General features: G+C 35.3%; 1 protein-coding gene across 1 annotated transcript; it reads left to right on the top strand.

Annotated features, from left to right (window-relative positions):
* Positions 1-2,896: 2,896 nt before the first annotated feature.
* On the top strand, positions 2,897-4,146 carry LOC100659970 (olfactory receptor 10AG1-like). Its single transcript, XM_023542131.2, has 2 exons — positions 2,897-2,968; positions 3,181-4,146. Exons 1-2 carry the CDS (start codon positions 2,897-2,899, stop codon positions 4,138-4,140), a joined length of 1,032 nt encoding a protein of 343 aa, XP_023397899.2. The 3' UTR covers positions 4,141-4,146.
* Positions 4,147-18,492: the final 14,346 nt, after the last annotated feature.

Genomic DNA, 18,492 nt, shown 5'->3' with positions numbered 1-18,492 from the left:
AAAGCACACGTATTCTGGAAGAGATGTTAGTTTCAGTTAGGAGGGGAAAAAATCTTATTAAAGCAAAAGTTTATTACTATATATATGTATTTAAATCTTTGAACTTAAACAGTTCTACTGAGGAGAAAAAAAGCAACTATAATCAAATCTAGAGAGTAAGTATGACATTTTCTCTGTTGATATGATTTTTGTGTTGGTATTTTATATTTATTTTAAGACACTATAAAACTGAGAATCACAGTTCAACAAAAACATTAAAAGCAATCTTAAGCTAAAAAATGGACACTCGGACCGCAAATTTGGGTTTCTCACTTTCCTAATTATGAAGTTAACTAAAAAGAAAATTGATCCTAAAACAATTTGAGTGTCATAAAACTCACTATCATGCAGCATGTTTAATGATAGAAATAAATCAGGTAAATTGCCAGAAGGTTTGTTTGGAGTAAGTCACTTAGAAGCAAAATGTTAGTTTACCCTTATTTACATATGCTTCTATGACTCACTACCCAATACCATGCTTAATATTTTAATGGAGAGTCAAATCTCTGATTTTTTTTTTCTCAAACATTTAATTTCCTAGAAATATGCCCCTATTTAGAATGGTAGAATTAAATAATAATAATAAAAATAATAATTCACAAGCATGGGACTTCTTATTAAAAAAAATTCCACGTGGCATGGTTCTTTCTATCTTAAAAGAAATACTAAAAAGTTTTAAGTTAACACTTCAATTTTCTTGAGAAATTTGAGAAAGAAAACTTGTCTTAAAGGATTCAGGGGCGATGTCCAGTGTTTCTACTTACAGCTGCTATCAGACCGGGTAAAACCCTAACCAACGGACATCGGGCACATAAGGAAAAATGATAGCGACATAAAAGTGGACTCTCTTGGTCAGACTCCTTTTTGTGTAATAACTAGCACTGGAAACCCTTTTCTTTACTTATATCTGAAGAGATATTTTATTATGTCTTATGAAATTATGAGTTTAGTCGGAACTTCTTAATGTTCTCTCAACATAATGATTTCTTACAGTATACTACATTACATTCAGAATTATAGTTTAAAAATATTATGTGACTTACATTCTGTTAGTTTAATATAGGGGAACACTGTGGAATACGAAAAATTGGCCCTGTGTTATGGGAAGTTGTTGGATTAGGGGACGATAAGACACAAGCGAAAAGTCTCGTAAAACCAATAGCGAGTGTCAGTGAGTGACACACAGTTCAGAAGTCAAAGAGTAGAGACTGAGCTCACACTGAAACTTAATCTCTAAGAGATTCATGGGAGTCATCTCACTTGGTGAGTAAAATAATTTTACTTTTATTTATTTTCCATAACTTGACTTTGATGATCAGGTAACATGTGTAATATTATATAAATACATAAGATACATAATTGAGACCCACACATGGAAACCACATTTGGTCTCATATCAGTCTCTCTCCGTATAGTTTTATTACATTACAATTACTTAGAAGGACATTTTATATAGACATGTGGAAGTAGAGAGAAAAACGTCTTTATGGCAAACAGAAAAACTTGGTAAATATCAGATGCAAAAATAACGCATACTCAAGTGTCAATGTCAAAAGTAGTAAGGATGGAAGAATGTTTCCTGTAAGAGAACAGTGAATAATTTGAATACGTAACAATCTTGCTCAACAATTATATGATACATGTCTTATTCTGGAGAGTCCTTAATTACAAATATGATCATAATTACAGAATATAACAATGCCATATAATAAACTAAGTAAATTTTAGCTAAGCTCTTTATAACTTCTCCTTAGTTCTCACAACTCTATGGTAGATATTTAGGTCCACAGATTTTTTTTTTTTTAATCTAAAGAATTATTTTAAATACTTAAATAATGGCCCAGGTCAACTAAAGCTATAATGTTGGAAACCTAATTCAAACCTACGACTGGAAAAAGAACCTGAGGGGGGAGTTGAAATTCCAGCATGTGTGTGAAGTAGCAACACATATTGAAACTCTTTCGGTTTGTGTTTCTTCATCTAAAAAATAGCATGAGAACATTAACACTTATTTGAGAAATAACTGAGAAAATGTTTTGGTAATCACTTGACCTACTCAGCAGTAACTCATCTAAAACGAGTCTCCTTTCTGTTTTCCCAGCTCCTACCTACTGCTATGATGGTATTATTTGCCTTCCTTCTTTAATTCCTGTGTTATTCACCTATATCTCAATGCCTGGAAAAGGCATTGAATCTCTGCATGTCTTCTAACTCACTATCAAAATATACTTGCTCACATGGTCTCTATTAAACTGAATATTCTCTGCTATCTGTCTTTTTGGAAATGATGTAACACTTGTATTTTATAATAGTTTACACTGTCAATTTTGATTTCCCTGTGCTTCATTTCAGACATATCATTGAAATGATAAATTTTATGGGAATATCTAATGATAGATAGCAAGGCATTTAAAAATAAACTAGGCAGAGTTCCTGAAATAATGTCATAAATGCATGGTAAATGAAATATCTTGAAATATAACACCCGATCGATTGATACCTGTTTTATGTTGGTAAATACCTGAAACTGGAATACAGTTTCAAACCCAAGTGCACACACAGAGAGTGAGATCGACAGTTACACAAGGAAGAGAAGGCGCACACTGTACCTGCAAAAGACTTCGTGGAACAGTTGAGGCGTTATGGAAAAATCCAATTCCAAATTTAATGGGAACAATCCCCCAGGGAAAGGTGTGACATGTAAAGGCTCTGTCACAGGATTTTGTTTGTTAATATGACGAGTAAAAGAGATTCACTTTGCTATGCCCGGAAACAGATAAAAAATGAAAATGCATAAATTGAGAGCCCATCACTTTCATGCAAACGCAAGCCTAGTATTAAATAATGATGAGATATCATGAATTTGATGGGCTCGAGCACAGCAACAATTGTGAGCCGGGCTCAGGGCCAGGCAGTGTTTCGTTCTGTGGTACATGATGTCACTATGGGTCAGAATCAACTTGACGGTACTTGACAACACCATCATGAATTTTGCATACATTCTTTACTGCTCTTCGATCTGGGAATTCTGCTGTAATTATCTTGTGGATAAAAAATTGTATATGCTAATACTACACACCTCGCTAGTCTGTAGAATTGGAAAACAGATCAAAAAGATAATTAATTTCAGTATTTTCACAGGTGGAACACCAAAAACACCTACCAGACGTAAATCTCACTTCCTTGGTGGAATTTTTTCTTTTAGGATTCTCTGATATTCCTCATCTTCAAATGTTTCTTTTTGGGATATTTTTCTTTGCTTATGTGATTATCTTGATTTTTTATGTGATTATCTTGATGGGAAATGGCATGATCATTCTCGTAACAAGGGTTGACAAGGCTCTCCAGACTCCCATGTATTTTTTCCTGGTAAATTTTTCCTTCCTGGAAATTTGTTATGTGTCAATCACTATTCCCAAAATGCTCATGAACCTTTGGACTCAGAAAAGAAACATTTCTTTGTTTGAATGTGCTACACAAATGTGTTTTTTCCTTATACTGGGAGGTACGGAGTGTTTGCTCCTGGCAGTGATGGCCTATGATCACTATGTGGCCATTTGTAACCCTCTGCATTACCCTCTAGTCATGAATCACAGGGTGTGTATCCAGTTGGTGGCTGGCTCCTGGATCACTGGAATCCCAATTCACATAGGGCAAACATGTGAGACTTTCTCTTTGCCTTTTTGTGGAACTAACCAAATCAACCACTTCTTCTGTGACATCCCCCCAATATTCAAGCTGGCCTGTGGGGACACCTTTGTGAATGAGATGTCACTCTACATACTTGTTGTGTTGTTTATCACAGTTCCATTTCTGTTGATACTTGGCTCCTATGGCAAAGTCATCTCCACCATCCTGAAGTTGCCATCAGCCACAAGTCGAGCCAAAGCCTTCTCCTCCTGCTCATCTCATCTTATGGTTGTGGCTTTATTTTTTGGGTCAGGAATCATTACATATTTTCAACCCAAATCCAAACACTCTTCTGGAAGAGACAGGTTTCTCTCTCTTTTCTATACCATTGTTGTTCCAATGTTTAACCCCATGATATATACTCTGAGGAATAAGGATGTTATGGTGGCATTGAGAAAAGTGCTACCTTAATGTGTAGTCACATTAGCCACTAATTTAAACTTATTACATCTTTTCTCATTTAATTCTGCTGTTTTATAATCAGAAATTAACTTTTAATTGGATATCCTGCCTTAGCATAGATCGATTATCTTTACTCATTCCTGACCTTGTCATTTTATATCAGACTTTCTGATATCAGGGTTCTATCCACAATGGTTGCATTGCAGTTAAGAATTTAATTATTTTGACAAATTTCATATACAGAGAACTAGTTTATCACTCTAACAAATTAACCGTGGTTTCAGACTGTTTATTGAATAATGTTGTCTCTCTTATCTAGTTATTAATTTCAGAATACCTTTTTCCCTAAAAATCATTTGCCTTTACATAGCTTTTGTTTTTGTTGAATGTTTCCCTTATGTGATCGTTGTTTACTTTTTTTTTTTTTCATAGAGATATCTGCTGGTAAAGAGTATTGTATATAGTAACCTTTGGAAAATACTGTTGAAATTATGTTTTTAGACATTTTACTCACTCAACACATTGACGTTATCTCTTTAAGATTGTCTATACAAAGCTAAACTAAAACCAAACACATTTCTGCTGTGTCAATTCTGACTCGTAGCAACCCTGTAAGAGGCTAGAGCTGCCCCATAGGGTTTCCAAGGAGAGGCTGGTGGATTCAAACCACCAACCTTTGGTTTAGCTGCCAAGCTTTTAACCACTGAGCCACCAAGCCTCCTTTAGAAAACACATATGAAATAATTCAAAATGTAAACTTCACGGAACAATACTGTACTGTTTGGTGGATGTGGTAATTATTCTTTGAAGTGTTTAAATCACTTAAAATTGTAAACTCAGACTTGAAACAAGAATCAGATAAGATAGGAAGTATATTAAGCCATGACTTCCTCCATTATATGACTTTATTAGACTATATTTACAAACCCGAAACCTGTTGTTGTCGAGTTGATTTCAACTCATACGAACTCTATAGGACAGAGTAGAACTGTCCCATGGGGTTTCCAAGGAGTGGCTGGTGGATTCGAACTGCAGGCCTTCTGGTTAGCACCTTAGCTCTTAACCACTGTGCCTCCAGGGCTCCAATAATATATACATAAGTACATATATATACATATACATTTAATCAGAGCCCCAGTGGCACAGTGGTTAAGTATATGTGTGTGTGTATATATATATAAAATCTGTATTCTATATTATTAATTATAAATGGTAATTATAAATGATATTTGACTATAAATGTCTGTATGTGTCATATGCCTGTATGCATATACATATGCATACATAAATATAAATATAATTGTAATTATAACTATAAATGTAAATAGAAATATAAATGTGACTGTGACTGTAACTATAAAACTATAACTATAAAACCATAACTATAAAACTATAGTTATGGTTTTATAAAAAACAATTTTTTTTGGTTTTTTTATAAAACTATAACTATAACAATAACTGTAACTTACTATAACTGTAACTAACTATAACAACTATAACTATAACAACTATAACTATAACAACAATAACTACAACTACAACAACTCTAACTATAACCAGAACAACTATAACTAAACTATAACTATAAAACTATAAGTAGTATAACTATAAGTATAAAAGTATAAATATAACTAACTATAACAATAACTGTAACTATAACAATAACTATAAAACTATAATTATAACTAACTATAAAACTAACTATAACTAACTATAAAACTCTAACTCTAACAACTATAAAAGTATAACTATAAAACTATAACAACTATACAGCTGTAATATATGAGGACGACTATGTCATGGATTGGAGGAAAAATCATTAATGGCCTGTGTTATGCGAATGACACAACCTTAAGGATGGCCCAGGACCAGCAATGTGTTGTTCTGTTGTACATAGTGTCATTGAGAGTCAGAACTGACTCGATGGTTCAACAACAACAAAGAGCACACCTACCATTGATTTAGTTTATCATATGACATTGTTATATCTGTAATTATGATCATGTTTGTGATTAAGGAATTTCCTTAACACCTTCCCCTAGCTACAGCCTTAGGAACAAAGATATCATGGAAACAATTAGTAAGTTAAATAATCATCACCAAACTGATTTTTGCATTCAATATAACCCAAATTAGTATTTGTTCATTTATGCCTTTTTCCCAAACACATTTCATATACATTGTTTACTTTTTTTTGAGTGTAGTCTGAGTCAATTGTTGGTATTGTTGGTGTTAGCTGTCATTGAATCAAAACACAACTCATGACAAATTCATGTGTCACAGCGTAGGACTGTGCACCACAAGGTTTTATTGGTGATAATCTTTACAGAAGCAGATATCCAGGCCTTTTTTCGGCAAAGGCACTGTATGAGTTTGATCTGCCAACCTTTCCACTAGCAGCTGATTGCAAAACACTTGTGCTATGCAGATTCCTTCTTAAATCAATTGAATACTGCCTATTCTATGATTTTCAGTCTTTTGCACACTTTACAATCATCTCTGACTTAATACAGAAATAATGCATTCTGATTGACTTGCTGTCAGGTAGGTCAGAAAAATAGATTTTAAAAACTTCCCATTGAACACTATATCAGTCAGGATGGAGAAGCAGAAGTTTATATTTAGGGACTCAATACTGACTTTAAGTTGTGCTTAATAATAAAAGAACTGCAAACACTTATCATAACTGTCTTTATTGCATCCTCACAACTAACTCTTCTGATTTGGAAATTGTATAGAGCACAATTTTCTACTTGCCCTGAACAACTTTGTTTTATTTCAAGTAATAGAAAAGTTGAGCTTTGCATTATGAAAATATCATCAGATTCTTAAGGAGGAAAATTTATAAAATATTAGCTACTGTCTTTTTTTTTTATATGTATCATCATTTTTTGAATACCAATGTAATATAGTTCAATTAAGTGTTGAAAAATAATGCTTTTGTATATTGAGAAAAAGTTCGCTTTACTTCTTCAAGACTTATATTCAAAACACAGTGATATGAAAATCAAGATTAATACAATGTACTTTTAGATGGGAAACCCTGGTAGTGTAGTAGTTAAGTGCTGTGGCTGTTAACCAAGAGGTCAGCAGTTCAAATCCACCAGACCTGCTCTCACCTGTAAACCTATTCCTCCCATCTATCTTGTCCATAGCAATAAATGACTTCCACATTTACTCAGTTGCGTAAATGAAGGTATAAAAGTTATTTGTTGTCATATCACCTCTCACAAATATCTGTAAATATCTACAAAATATAGCCAATTTTAATTTATTTTTCCTTTGTGCAATCATTGTCAATAAGTTGGTCTTAAGCAATTGTCACCGAAGGAAACTACTTGTCTCATTTTTAAACCTCCTATATAGGGTCACTGTGAGTTGGAAACGACTTGATGGCACTAGGTTTGGTTTTTGGTTTTTTGGTATAAGCTATTAGGAAACCCTGGTGGTGTAGTGGTTAAGAGTTTGGCTGCTTACTGAAAAGTTGGCAGTTTGAATCTACCAGGCCTCCTTGGAAACCTTATGGGGCAGTTCTACTCTGTCCTTTAGGGTTGCTATGAGTCAGAATCCACTCAATGGCAACAGGGTATAGAGATAGGCTATTAATCCAAGATTATATATAGGGATTTTTAAAACACAGAGAATTTATTTCACTTCTCTTTACAACTAGCCAATAGCTTTATACCACTTTAAGGACAAAGAATCTAACTCTTTACAAAATTGAGAAAATGCCAAACTCTTTGGCTTCATCTTTTTTGAATTAAAATATAATGTAGGAGGGGGTGGAACAAGATGGGGAAGTGAATGGATGCTCCCGTTTGCTCCCCCAGCAACTAACACACTGAATAATGAATAAAAACAATCACGGACTGAGCTCTCAGAACTCCAGAAGACAGATGAGGTATCGGAGAGTAGGGGTAGATCTACAAGCAGGAGAGAGGAGGAGCAGGGATGGAACAGGAGCTGGGATAACTTACCTGCTATCATCAGGAGCACTTGCTCATTGCAGCCATTTTATACAGGGCTGGGCAACACTCCAAACAGAGAACACAGAAAGGAAGCTAATCTTAGGAAGCTGTACCCCAATTTTTTTAAAGTGCCACAAATTGGCCATGAGAGTTCCTGGGAAAACCAATTGAGAGGCTTCGGAGGGAGGCTGTGATACTGCAAGAGGTTGTTGTTACATTTTGCTGAGGCCCATGACAGATGAACACTAGGGCCAGGAGGAACTGTATGGGCAGAAGGGTGAGGAGAATACTTTACATAACAGGCAATGAAGAGGGAAACTGCTGGCTCCCTGCCCACAGTGGGATGATACTATGGGAGAGACTATGCAGGGGAACCCATCAGGAAAGACACAGAGAGCCTCCCAGCTTTGTCACACAAAAACTGAGTCCCACCTCTTATGTTGGCATCTATGACCAGTAATCACTCACTTTTCCATGCCTACATAATGAATTCCAAAGATCAAGCATTCAATACTCCTGTTTACATACTGGAAATAACCTAAGGATAAGAGTGTCCTTAGTGGTTATCAGGAAAAGACACCAAATTCTCTGCCACTGGGTTGATTATAACTCATAAGGAACCTATACATAGATCAAGAGGTAGTCATTCAAGCAGAACAATGGCATACTGCATGGTTTAAAGTCAAGAAAGGAGTGCATTAGGGTTGTATCCTTATACCATACTTATTCAATCTGTATGCTGAGCAAATAATCTGAGAAGCTGGACACTGTGAAGATGAATGGGGCTTCATGATTGGAAGAAGATTCATTAATAACCTACTATATGCGGATGGCACAATTTTGCTTGCTGAATGTGAAGAGGACTTGAAGCACTTAGTGATGAAGATCACAGACTCCAGCCTGCAGTATTGGTTACACCTCAACATAAAGAAAACAAAAATCCTCTCAACTGGACCAAAAAGCAAATTATGATAAACTAAGAAAATATTGAAGTTGTCAAGGATTTCATTTTACTTGGATTCACAATCAACACTCATGGAAGCAGCAATAAAGAAAATAAACAGAGTATTGCATTGAACAACTCTCTTTTTTCTTTAAAGTGAAAAAAGCAAATATGTCACTTTAAGGACTAAGGTGCACTGACCCAAGGTATGGTGTTTTCAATCACCTTATAGGCTTGTGAAAGCTGGGCAATGAATAAGGAAGATTGAAGAAGAGCCGATGTTTTTAAATTATGGCATTGGCAAAGAACGAAAAATCTGTCTTGGAAAAACTACAGCCAGAATGCTCCTTAGAAGTGAGGATGTCAAGAGTTTGTCTCACAAGCTTTGGACATGTTATCAGGAGGAACCAGTACCTGTAGAAGGACATCATGATTGGTAAAGTGGAGGGTCAGCAAAGGAGAAAAAGACCCTCAAAGGGATGGATTGGCAATTCTGCCAGAACCTGCATAAGGCAGAAGCCTGTCAATAAAGGAAAACTCACTGGGTGTTTATGAGGTAGGATTCTTAATAGAGAGCAATAGTAAAGTGGTAAACACTCTGTCAAAAGCGGAAAACTTTCGAGATCTGGAAAAGCATGTCTGACGCATTGAGATCTGGGTCTCAAAGGTTTCAGTGAATATAAAGCAAAGCAAGACCAAATAGCCAAGAGGTTTTTGAAAAATAAATCATGGTGAAAACTAAGATAAATTAAAATAAGCTATAGTATTTTAAAACCATATTATTGGTAATAATAAACAGGCAGAGATAAGAACTCCTTAGGGGAAAAATGTTTATTCAATGCCTGATGTATAAACACTTTACAAAGGCCAAAGAACAGTGGAACCCCTCTACATTCCTTAGACCTAAATTAGTTGCATGTAGATTAAATGTAAACAATAATTAAACAAGAATTATTAGAAAAAATATAGCTTTCTTAAAACCATTAAGATTTCTTATAATCTTGTAATTGTTAATATCTTTATAATCATGAAAGCACAGTTTGAATTTGCATTCTTGATATATTGATATCTACTATTTTGATTATATAACATATTTGATATTTATATAAAACTTTGTTTTTATATTTGCTGATATTTTATAACATATAAATGTCATTTATACTACTAAAACACAATATAAAACATTAAGAATCATTTTATAACCTGGGTGGTGGGTAGGGCGGGTGGACTACATATATTTTTATCATACACACGAAACAATGAGTTTCAACATTTAATGAACACAAGTTAACAAATATGACCACTAAATTCAGTAAAAGTCTGAACAACAAAGGAACAATAATAAATACAAAATGACTATTACTTGTCAGGCACTACTCTTATGTGCCCTTAGTGAAAAATCCATTCAATCCTTATGGAATTGGTACCCTTTTATTAACTACAATTTAAATAAGGAAACTGACGTTGAGATTTTAAGTCATTTGAGTTAGAACCCAGCTAGCGGGTGGTGAAATCTATGTAATCAGGTTCTGATTCCACACTCTTACCACTCAAGCACAACACTATCCCTGTGAGAGAAAGATAATGAACAATGAGCATTACGTACAAAGTTTACCCTCATTAGGAATGTGAACAATGCAGATTAAGAAATAAGTCAGACTCACCATGTTTTTAGGTTAGTTTTAAGGTTTCCATTGGCACCTGCTATCTAATAACTGTTGTCATTAGAGTGCCATCAAAAATGACACATAGTGTAGGTGAGCCAATATGGTGCTATAGACAGAAATACCATGCCAGCCCTCCACAGCAAAGATCTGAAAAACTAAGTAAAACAGATACAAACATCAATCTTAGAAACCTAAGTGTCAAATACAGGGATAAAGAACTCAACTAAGCGCTGAATGGAATATCAACCTAGGTAATGAATTCTCAGGGATAAAACAAACCTGAAAGATTAACAGCAGGGAATCAGAGAGGTTAATCTGTAAATGGTAACAACATCAGAATAACAAAAGAGGGAATAAATGGTGTAGGCATTGAACTTTCAAATGGAGAGGAAGTCAAGGCTATATTAAGTGATTACAGCCTCATCAAACTTGGGAATATAGGGATAGACTTAAAGGTAACAATAAAAAAAGTGAACAACCCTACTCATCAGAATAAAGAAGAAAAACAGTAAACACAAAATCTCCAAAAATGAAGGAAATGAAAAAAAAAATCCAAAAACAAAAGGAATTCAGCACAGAGAGTAAGAGGAACAAAGGAAAAGTCAGCATCACACAAAAAAAAAGAAGCACTACAGAATGACAGCAATAAACAAACCTATCAGTAATCACACCGAAGAAAAATAACTTAAATTCACCCATAAAGAGATAGAGAGTGGCAGAATGGATAAAACAACAGGACCCATCAATATGCTGTCTACAAGAGACACACCTTAGAGACAAAGACATACATTTATTCCAATCAAAGGATGGGGGGAAAAAAAATCAAGCAAACAACTACCAAAACAGAGAAGGAGTGGTAAGACTAATCTCAGATAATACGGACTTTAAAAGAAAATCCACTAAGAAAGAAAAAGAAGAACATTATATAATGATTAAAGGGAGAAGTTATCATGAAGACACAACCATAATAAACATCTATGCACCCAATGACAGGGCTCAAGAATAAATAAAATGAATTCTAACAGTACTGAAAAGAGAAATTGACAATTCCATAATAATAGGAGACTTCAACATACCACTCACCGTAAAAGACAGAACATCTAGAAAGAAACTCTACAAAGATACAGAGTATCTAAATGCCAAAATCAATCAACTGGACCTATTACACATATATAGAACACTTCACCCAGCAGCAGCAAAGCACACATTCATTTCTATCACACATGGAAAGTTATCCAGAATAGACCACATCTTAGGTCACAAAGCAACACTCAACAAAATCTAAAACATTGAGATAATACAAAGTACATTCTCTGGTCACAATGCCGTAAAGTAGACATTCATTACAGGAAGAGTAAGGGGGGAAAAAATAAATACATGGAAACTGAATAATGCCCTGCTTAAAAACCGCTGGGTAATAAAAGAAATCAAAGATAGAATAAAAAATTCCTAGAATCAGACAAGAATGAAAAAACATCACACCAAAACCTTTGGGGCACTGCAAAGGCAGGGCTCAGAGGTCAATTTATAGCAATAGATGCACACATCAAAAAAGAAGAAAGGGATAAAATCAAAACATTAGCTACAAAACTTGAGCAAATAGAAAACAGCAAAAGGAGACCACTACAGCCAGAAGAAAGGAAATAACAAAGATCAGAGCAGAAATAAATGAAATAGATAATAGAAAAACAATAGAAAGAATCAACAAAAGCAAAAATTGTGTTTTGAAAGGATCAACAAAATCAACAAACTATTGGCCAAATTGGCAAAAGGCAAACAGAAGAGGGCACAAATAACCCAAATAAGAAATGAAATGGAGGACAATACAATAGATCCAGCTGAAATAAAACAGATCGTAACAGAGTACTATGAAGAGCTATACTCCAACAACTTTAAAAACCTAAGAAATGAACAAATTTCTAGAAACATACTACATATGTTGAAGTTGAAAATAAGGACAGACTCCTTTACATTAGACACCATTCTATTTTCAAGGTTCTAAAACAAAAATCTTAAAACAAGATATAACCAGATTGAAGTACATTGCATATATTAACTTAATAAATGTTAACAAGTTTGTGAAAGCCCATTATTTTTCCATAGCAAACCTAGGGATCTGGAAATACCTTGCAATAGAGTTGAAATCCAGAACACGTAAAAACCTGGAAAATTTATGTGAAATCTTTGACTCTGAGTTTTTTAGCCTCTAATGAAAAATGGGGATATAAACACACCTTGTTTTAAAACAAAAGAGTAAGAGTATGATAAACAATTCACACCTGGCACTAATATAATTAAATGGTTCCAATATAACCCTGATTCACAACCAATGCCCATGGAAGTAGCAGTCTAAAAATCAAAGGACATATTGCATTGGGCAAATCCTATGCAAAAGACATCGTTATAGTGTTAAAAGCAAAGATGTCACTTTAAGGTCATTGCACCTGGTCCATGTCATGGTGTTTTGACTCACCCATAGGCGTGCGAAAACCGGTCAATGAGCAAGGAAGACAGAAGAAGAATCGACACCTTTGAATTACAGTGTTGGTGAAGAAAATTGATATGCCACAGACTACAAAAAGAATGAACAAATCTACAGATCTGTCTTGGAAGAAGTGCAGCCAGAATGTTCCTTAGAAGCAAGGATGGTAACCCTTCGTCTCACATACTTTGGACATGTTATCAGAAGGGATCAGTCCCTGGAGAAGGACATCATGCTTGCAAAGCAGAGGGTCAGTGAATGAGAGGAAGGCACTCGATGTGATGGACTGACACAGTTCCTGCAACAATGGGCTCAAGCATAGTCGCAATCATGAGGATGGTGCAGGACTGAGCATTGCTTCCTTCTGTTGTACATACGGTCACTATGAGTCAAAACCGACTTGATGGCACCTAAAACAACAACAATATAAGCCATAATGAGCCCTCTTGGCACAACAGTTAAGCCCTTTGTTGCTAACTGAAAGGTTGGTGGTTCAAATTTGCCCAGCAGCTCCACTGGAGAAAGACTTTACGCTCTGCTTCCATAAAGATTACAACCAAGAAAAACACGTGGGGCATTTCCACTCTATCACATGAGGTTGCTATGAGTCGGAATCAACTTGATGGCACTCAGTAACAACAATATAAGCCCAACGATGAACCTGAGAAGATCTCTTTGAAGAAATGACATTTGAGCTGAGTCCTAAATAGAAAGAATAACTATGTAAAGAACATTCTAGGCAGATGAAAAAGCAAAAGAAGACCCTTAAGGTTTACATTCTAAGAAATCTGAAGAACTGATTGCCTGGGCAGTGGGGGGGGGGGAGGGGGTTAGCAGATGACATTGGAAATAAAGGCAGGGACCAAGTTATACAGCAGTTTTCAATTACTGGAAATAATTTTGGATTATTCCAAATACAGTGAGAATCCACGAAATTGCTTTTAGCAATGTACTAAAATGATGGCATTTATACCCTTAAAATACCCACACTGGTTTGTCTGTACACAATGTGTTTAGTGGAACAAGGCTTTTACAGTCATCCCAGAAATAAAAGGATAGGTTGAACTAAGGAGTTAGCCATAGTTGTTGTTAGGTGCCATTGAGTTGATTCTGACTCATTGTGGCCCTACATACAACAGAATGAAACACTGCCCAGTCCTGTGGCATCCACACAATCGTTATGTTTAAGCCCATTGTTGCAGCCACTGTGTCAATCTATCTCATGGAGGGTCTTCCTGTTTTTCACTGATGCTCTACTTTACAAACATGATGTCCTTTTCCAGGGACTTATCTCTCCTGACAACATATCCAAAACATGTAAGACGTAGTCTCGCCATCCTCGCTTCTAAGGAGCACTCTGGTTGTACTTCCTCCAAGACAGATTTAGTCATTCTTTTGGAAGTCCATGGTATATTCAATATTCTTCTCCAACACCGTTAAAGAGTTAGCCATAGAGATGAGGAAAATTGGCATATTTTGAAAGTTCAGGCATAGTGAGTGATGTGTGGCTATCATATATCTGTTCATGAGGATGTGAAATTTAGATCCAGAAGCTGGCAAATAAACCCTTTACCTCTCCAAAGACATGATCTCTCACCTCCACAGAGCAGGATTTCCAGTGACCAGAAATCATGATTACAGCAATACTCTAGAGCATGATCAGAAAAAGAAATAACTGGAAGGAAAGCATTGTAAGAAGGTTAGAAAAGATTATAGGGACTTATTTTGATAATGATGCTTTAATTTAACTCTAATGAAAGAAATAGAGGTATAAAAGAACAATAGAAAATAACATATGTTGGATTAAATGGATTATATATCTTGAGGTTGTATATTAATAAATAATAAATACAATTATTGCTATATAGGAGGTGGTGATAGAGAAAGTTGTGAAATAGAATGTCTGGCCTCAATGGCTTATGCATTCTTTAAAAGAGATGAGACAAGAACATAAAAATGGAAAGCAAACATGCAGAACCTTATTCTCCAGGTTACAAACAAAAGGAAAAGGAGAGTATTATTTGAGTATATGGTGTGAGTGATTGGATTGTATGTGTAAATGAAGATTAAAAGCCAGCAAACAGAAAGCCTTCAAAGATACATGTAAAATTTAAAGAAAGAATGATATTTACAAAGAGGGAAGACTTCCAAAGAAGGGAAGTGGTTTGAGGATTTCTCCCATTAAAAGAAAGGGGAGATAAGAATATGATTCTACATTTATCTGGATTAAAGAGCTCAGTTGTGCTCTCCCCTGTTGTACTGGAAGATGAATAAAAATGTATAGCTATGGGTCTTATTCCACTGCTATTCATAAGGTTTTCACTGGCTAATTCTTTCCATAAGTAGAACATCCGGTCCTTCTTCCTAGTCTGTCTTAGTCTGGATACTCAGCTGAAACCTGTCCACCGTGGGTAAACCTGCTAGTGTTTGAATACGGGTGGCATAACTTCCAGCATCACAACAACATGCAAACCCCACAGTACGACAAACTGACAGTCACATGGGGGTGTTTTCAATCAACCTCATATGCACGTGAAATCTAGATGATGAATAAGCAAGACTGAAGAATTGTTGCCTTTGAATTGTGGCATTGGCAAAGAATATTGAATATTGAATATTGAGTCATTTATATGATTATTCTAATGGGCAATGGCATCATAATTCTAATAACAAGAATAGACACCACAGGTCAGATTTCCGTGTATTTTTTTCTCAACAATTTTCCCTTTCTAGAAATCTGGTATGCGTCTGTCACTCTTCCTAGAATGCTTATGGATCATTGGACCCAGAAGGAAATATTTCTTTTTTCACCTGTACTACACAAATGTGCTTTGTCCTCATGCTTGAAGTCACAGAGTGCCTTCTCCTGGTGGTGATGGCCTATGACTGTTATGTAGCCATTTGTAACTCTCTGCACTATCCTTTAGTCATGAACCAAGAGATGTGTGTCCAGTTAGTGGCTGGCTCCTGGATCAGTGGGTTTCCTGTTGAGATAGGGCAAACTAGATAGATTCTTTTCTCTGTCCTTTTGTGGTTCTAATCAAATCAATCACTTCTGTGACAATTTCCCAATCCTCAAACTGGCCTGCAGAGACATCTTTGTCAATGAGATGGTGGTCTAAATACTTGCTGTAGCATTTGTCATTGTTCGTTTTATGCTGATACTTGATTCCTATAGCAGAATTATCTCAACCATCCTCAAGTTGCCGTCAAACACAGGATGGAGCAAAGCCTTTTCCACCTGTTCTTCCCACCTCATAGTTGTAGTTTTAGTCTACGTGTCAGAATAAAACTATTTAATTTCTAGGAAGGAAAAATTCCTGAGAAAAAAATACATGGGAGCCTGAAGCGTGGGATCTATTCTTGTTGTTAGAATTATGATGCCATTGGCCATTAGAATAATCATATAAATGACTGAGAATGCTCCAAAAACAAACCAGTGAAATTTGGGAATATCAGACAATTTTAACAGAACAAGTATAAAACTGTTTAAAACCCAAATCCAACCAATATGAAGAAACAGACAAACTTCCCTCTCTTTCCTATACCATTTTGACCCCAGTGTCTAACTCCATGATACACAGTCTTCAGAGCAAAGATGTTACAAAGCATTGAGAAAATTTCTTCCCAAGTCATTAACATTATGATATATTTGAACTAACAGAACATTTACAATCTATTGATAAAACCAACATCTGCAAAAAAGAGGGGCAAATCATTTGAGTAAGCACTTTATCAAAAAAGATACACAAATATCACATAATAACAGATAAATATGCTCAACATCTTTAGTTATTAGAGGAATGCAAATTCAAACCACAATGAGACACCAAAACACTTCCATTAGAATGGGAAAAACAATTAAAAATTCTAACAATGCCAAGTACTAACAAAGGGGTGGAGCTACTGATATTCTAATACACCTGGACAGCTGGAGTGTAAAATGGTATAATCACTTGGGAAAACACTTTGACTCTTTCTCAAAAAGCTAAACATATACCTACAATATGACCCAACAATTCTACTCCTAAGATTTGTTCAAAAAGAAATGAAAACATATTTCACATTAAAAATTGTACATAGTTATACATAACAACTATACAACTATACCCATAACAGCCAAAACTTTAAAACAGCACAAATGTCTATCAATAGATGAATGAATAAACAAATTAATGGTATATATATCCAATGGGGAAACCCTGGTGGAGTAGTGGTTAAGTGCTACAGCTGCTAACCAAAGGGTCGGCAGTTCAAATCCACCAGGCGCTCCTTGGAAACTCTATGGGGCAGTTCTACTCTGTCCTATAGGGTCACTATGAGTCGGAATCAACCCAATGCCACTGGGTTTGTTTGATTGTTTTTTTGGTATCCAATAGAATTCCATACTGCAATAAAGTGGAGTTAACTTCATTTAAATGTACAGCAGCATAGATGAATCTTAAAAATCATACTGAGTAGAGGATTCCAGACACAGAGTACATTCTGATTGTGAACGAACTATACTTACAGAAAACTGAATAGTGTAGGAAAGGAATAGATTGCAAAGATGCACAAGGAAATTTTGGTGATGATATAAGTGTTCTGTGTTTGATTGTGGAAATAGTTTTACACTTGTCTGTCAAGTCTCATCAAACGGATTGCAAAGGATGCATTTTATTGTATGTTAATTATTCCTCAATAAAGTTGCTAACATAAAAGTAAGGTAATATTGAAAAATGACAATAACATAGTACAGAAACAAATATATCTGAAACCTATTAAAATACATGACTATGTGCTAAAAATAATTATCCTATTTATGAAAATTTTCATGTTTAAACTTTAATGTAAATGTCATACATGATATATGTTATCTTTGTTTCTTAGTGCACTATTATGTTTTTGAAACTAGTTTTTAAGTGTAATAATATCATAAAATTTAAAAGTCTCAGGACTGTCTAGGTTAGGACAATAGATTATATTGATGCTTCTACTGATCTTTCCTTCACTCCTCTGTCGCTTTGTCGTACGTGGTGGCATGCGTGTTGCTGTGATGCTGGAAGCTATGCCACAGCTTTTTCAAATTCTAGCATGCTCACCCATGGAGGACAAGTTTCAGTGGAGCTTCCAGACTAAGACAGACTAGGAAGAAGGTCCTGATAATCTACTTCTAAAAAATTGACCAGTGAAAACCTTATGACTAGCAGCAGAACATTGTCTGACATAGTGCTGTAAAATGAGTCCCTCATGTTGGGAGGCACAAAAATACAACTGGAGAAGTGTTGTCTCCTCAAGGTAGAGCTGACATTAATGACATTA

Source organism: Loxodonta africana, chromosome 7 (assembly GCF_030014295.1).
Source record: "Loxodonta africana isolate mLoxAfr1 chromosome 7, mLoxAfr1.hap2, whole genome shotgun sequence".
Lineage (NCBI taxonomy): Eukaryota > Metazoa > Chordata > Mammalia > Proboscidea > Elephantidae > Loxodonta > Loxodonta africana.
The sequence above is the reverse complement of the archived record's forward strand: the minus strand, read 5'-3'. Positions and strand labels throughout refer to the sequence as shown.

Excerpts from the sequence above, each read along its gene's own strand:
- LOC100659970 (XM_023542131.2), top strand. The coding sequence starts at position 2,897 with ATGAATTTGATGGGCTCGAGCACAGCAACAATTGTGAGCCGGGCTCAG. Across the intron at positions 2,969-3,180 it reads AGGCAGTGTTTCGTTCTGTG|GTGGAACACCAAAAACACCT; the intron begins GTACATGATGTC and ends GTATTTTCACAG.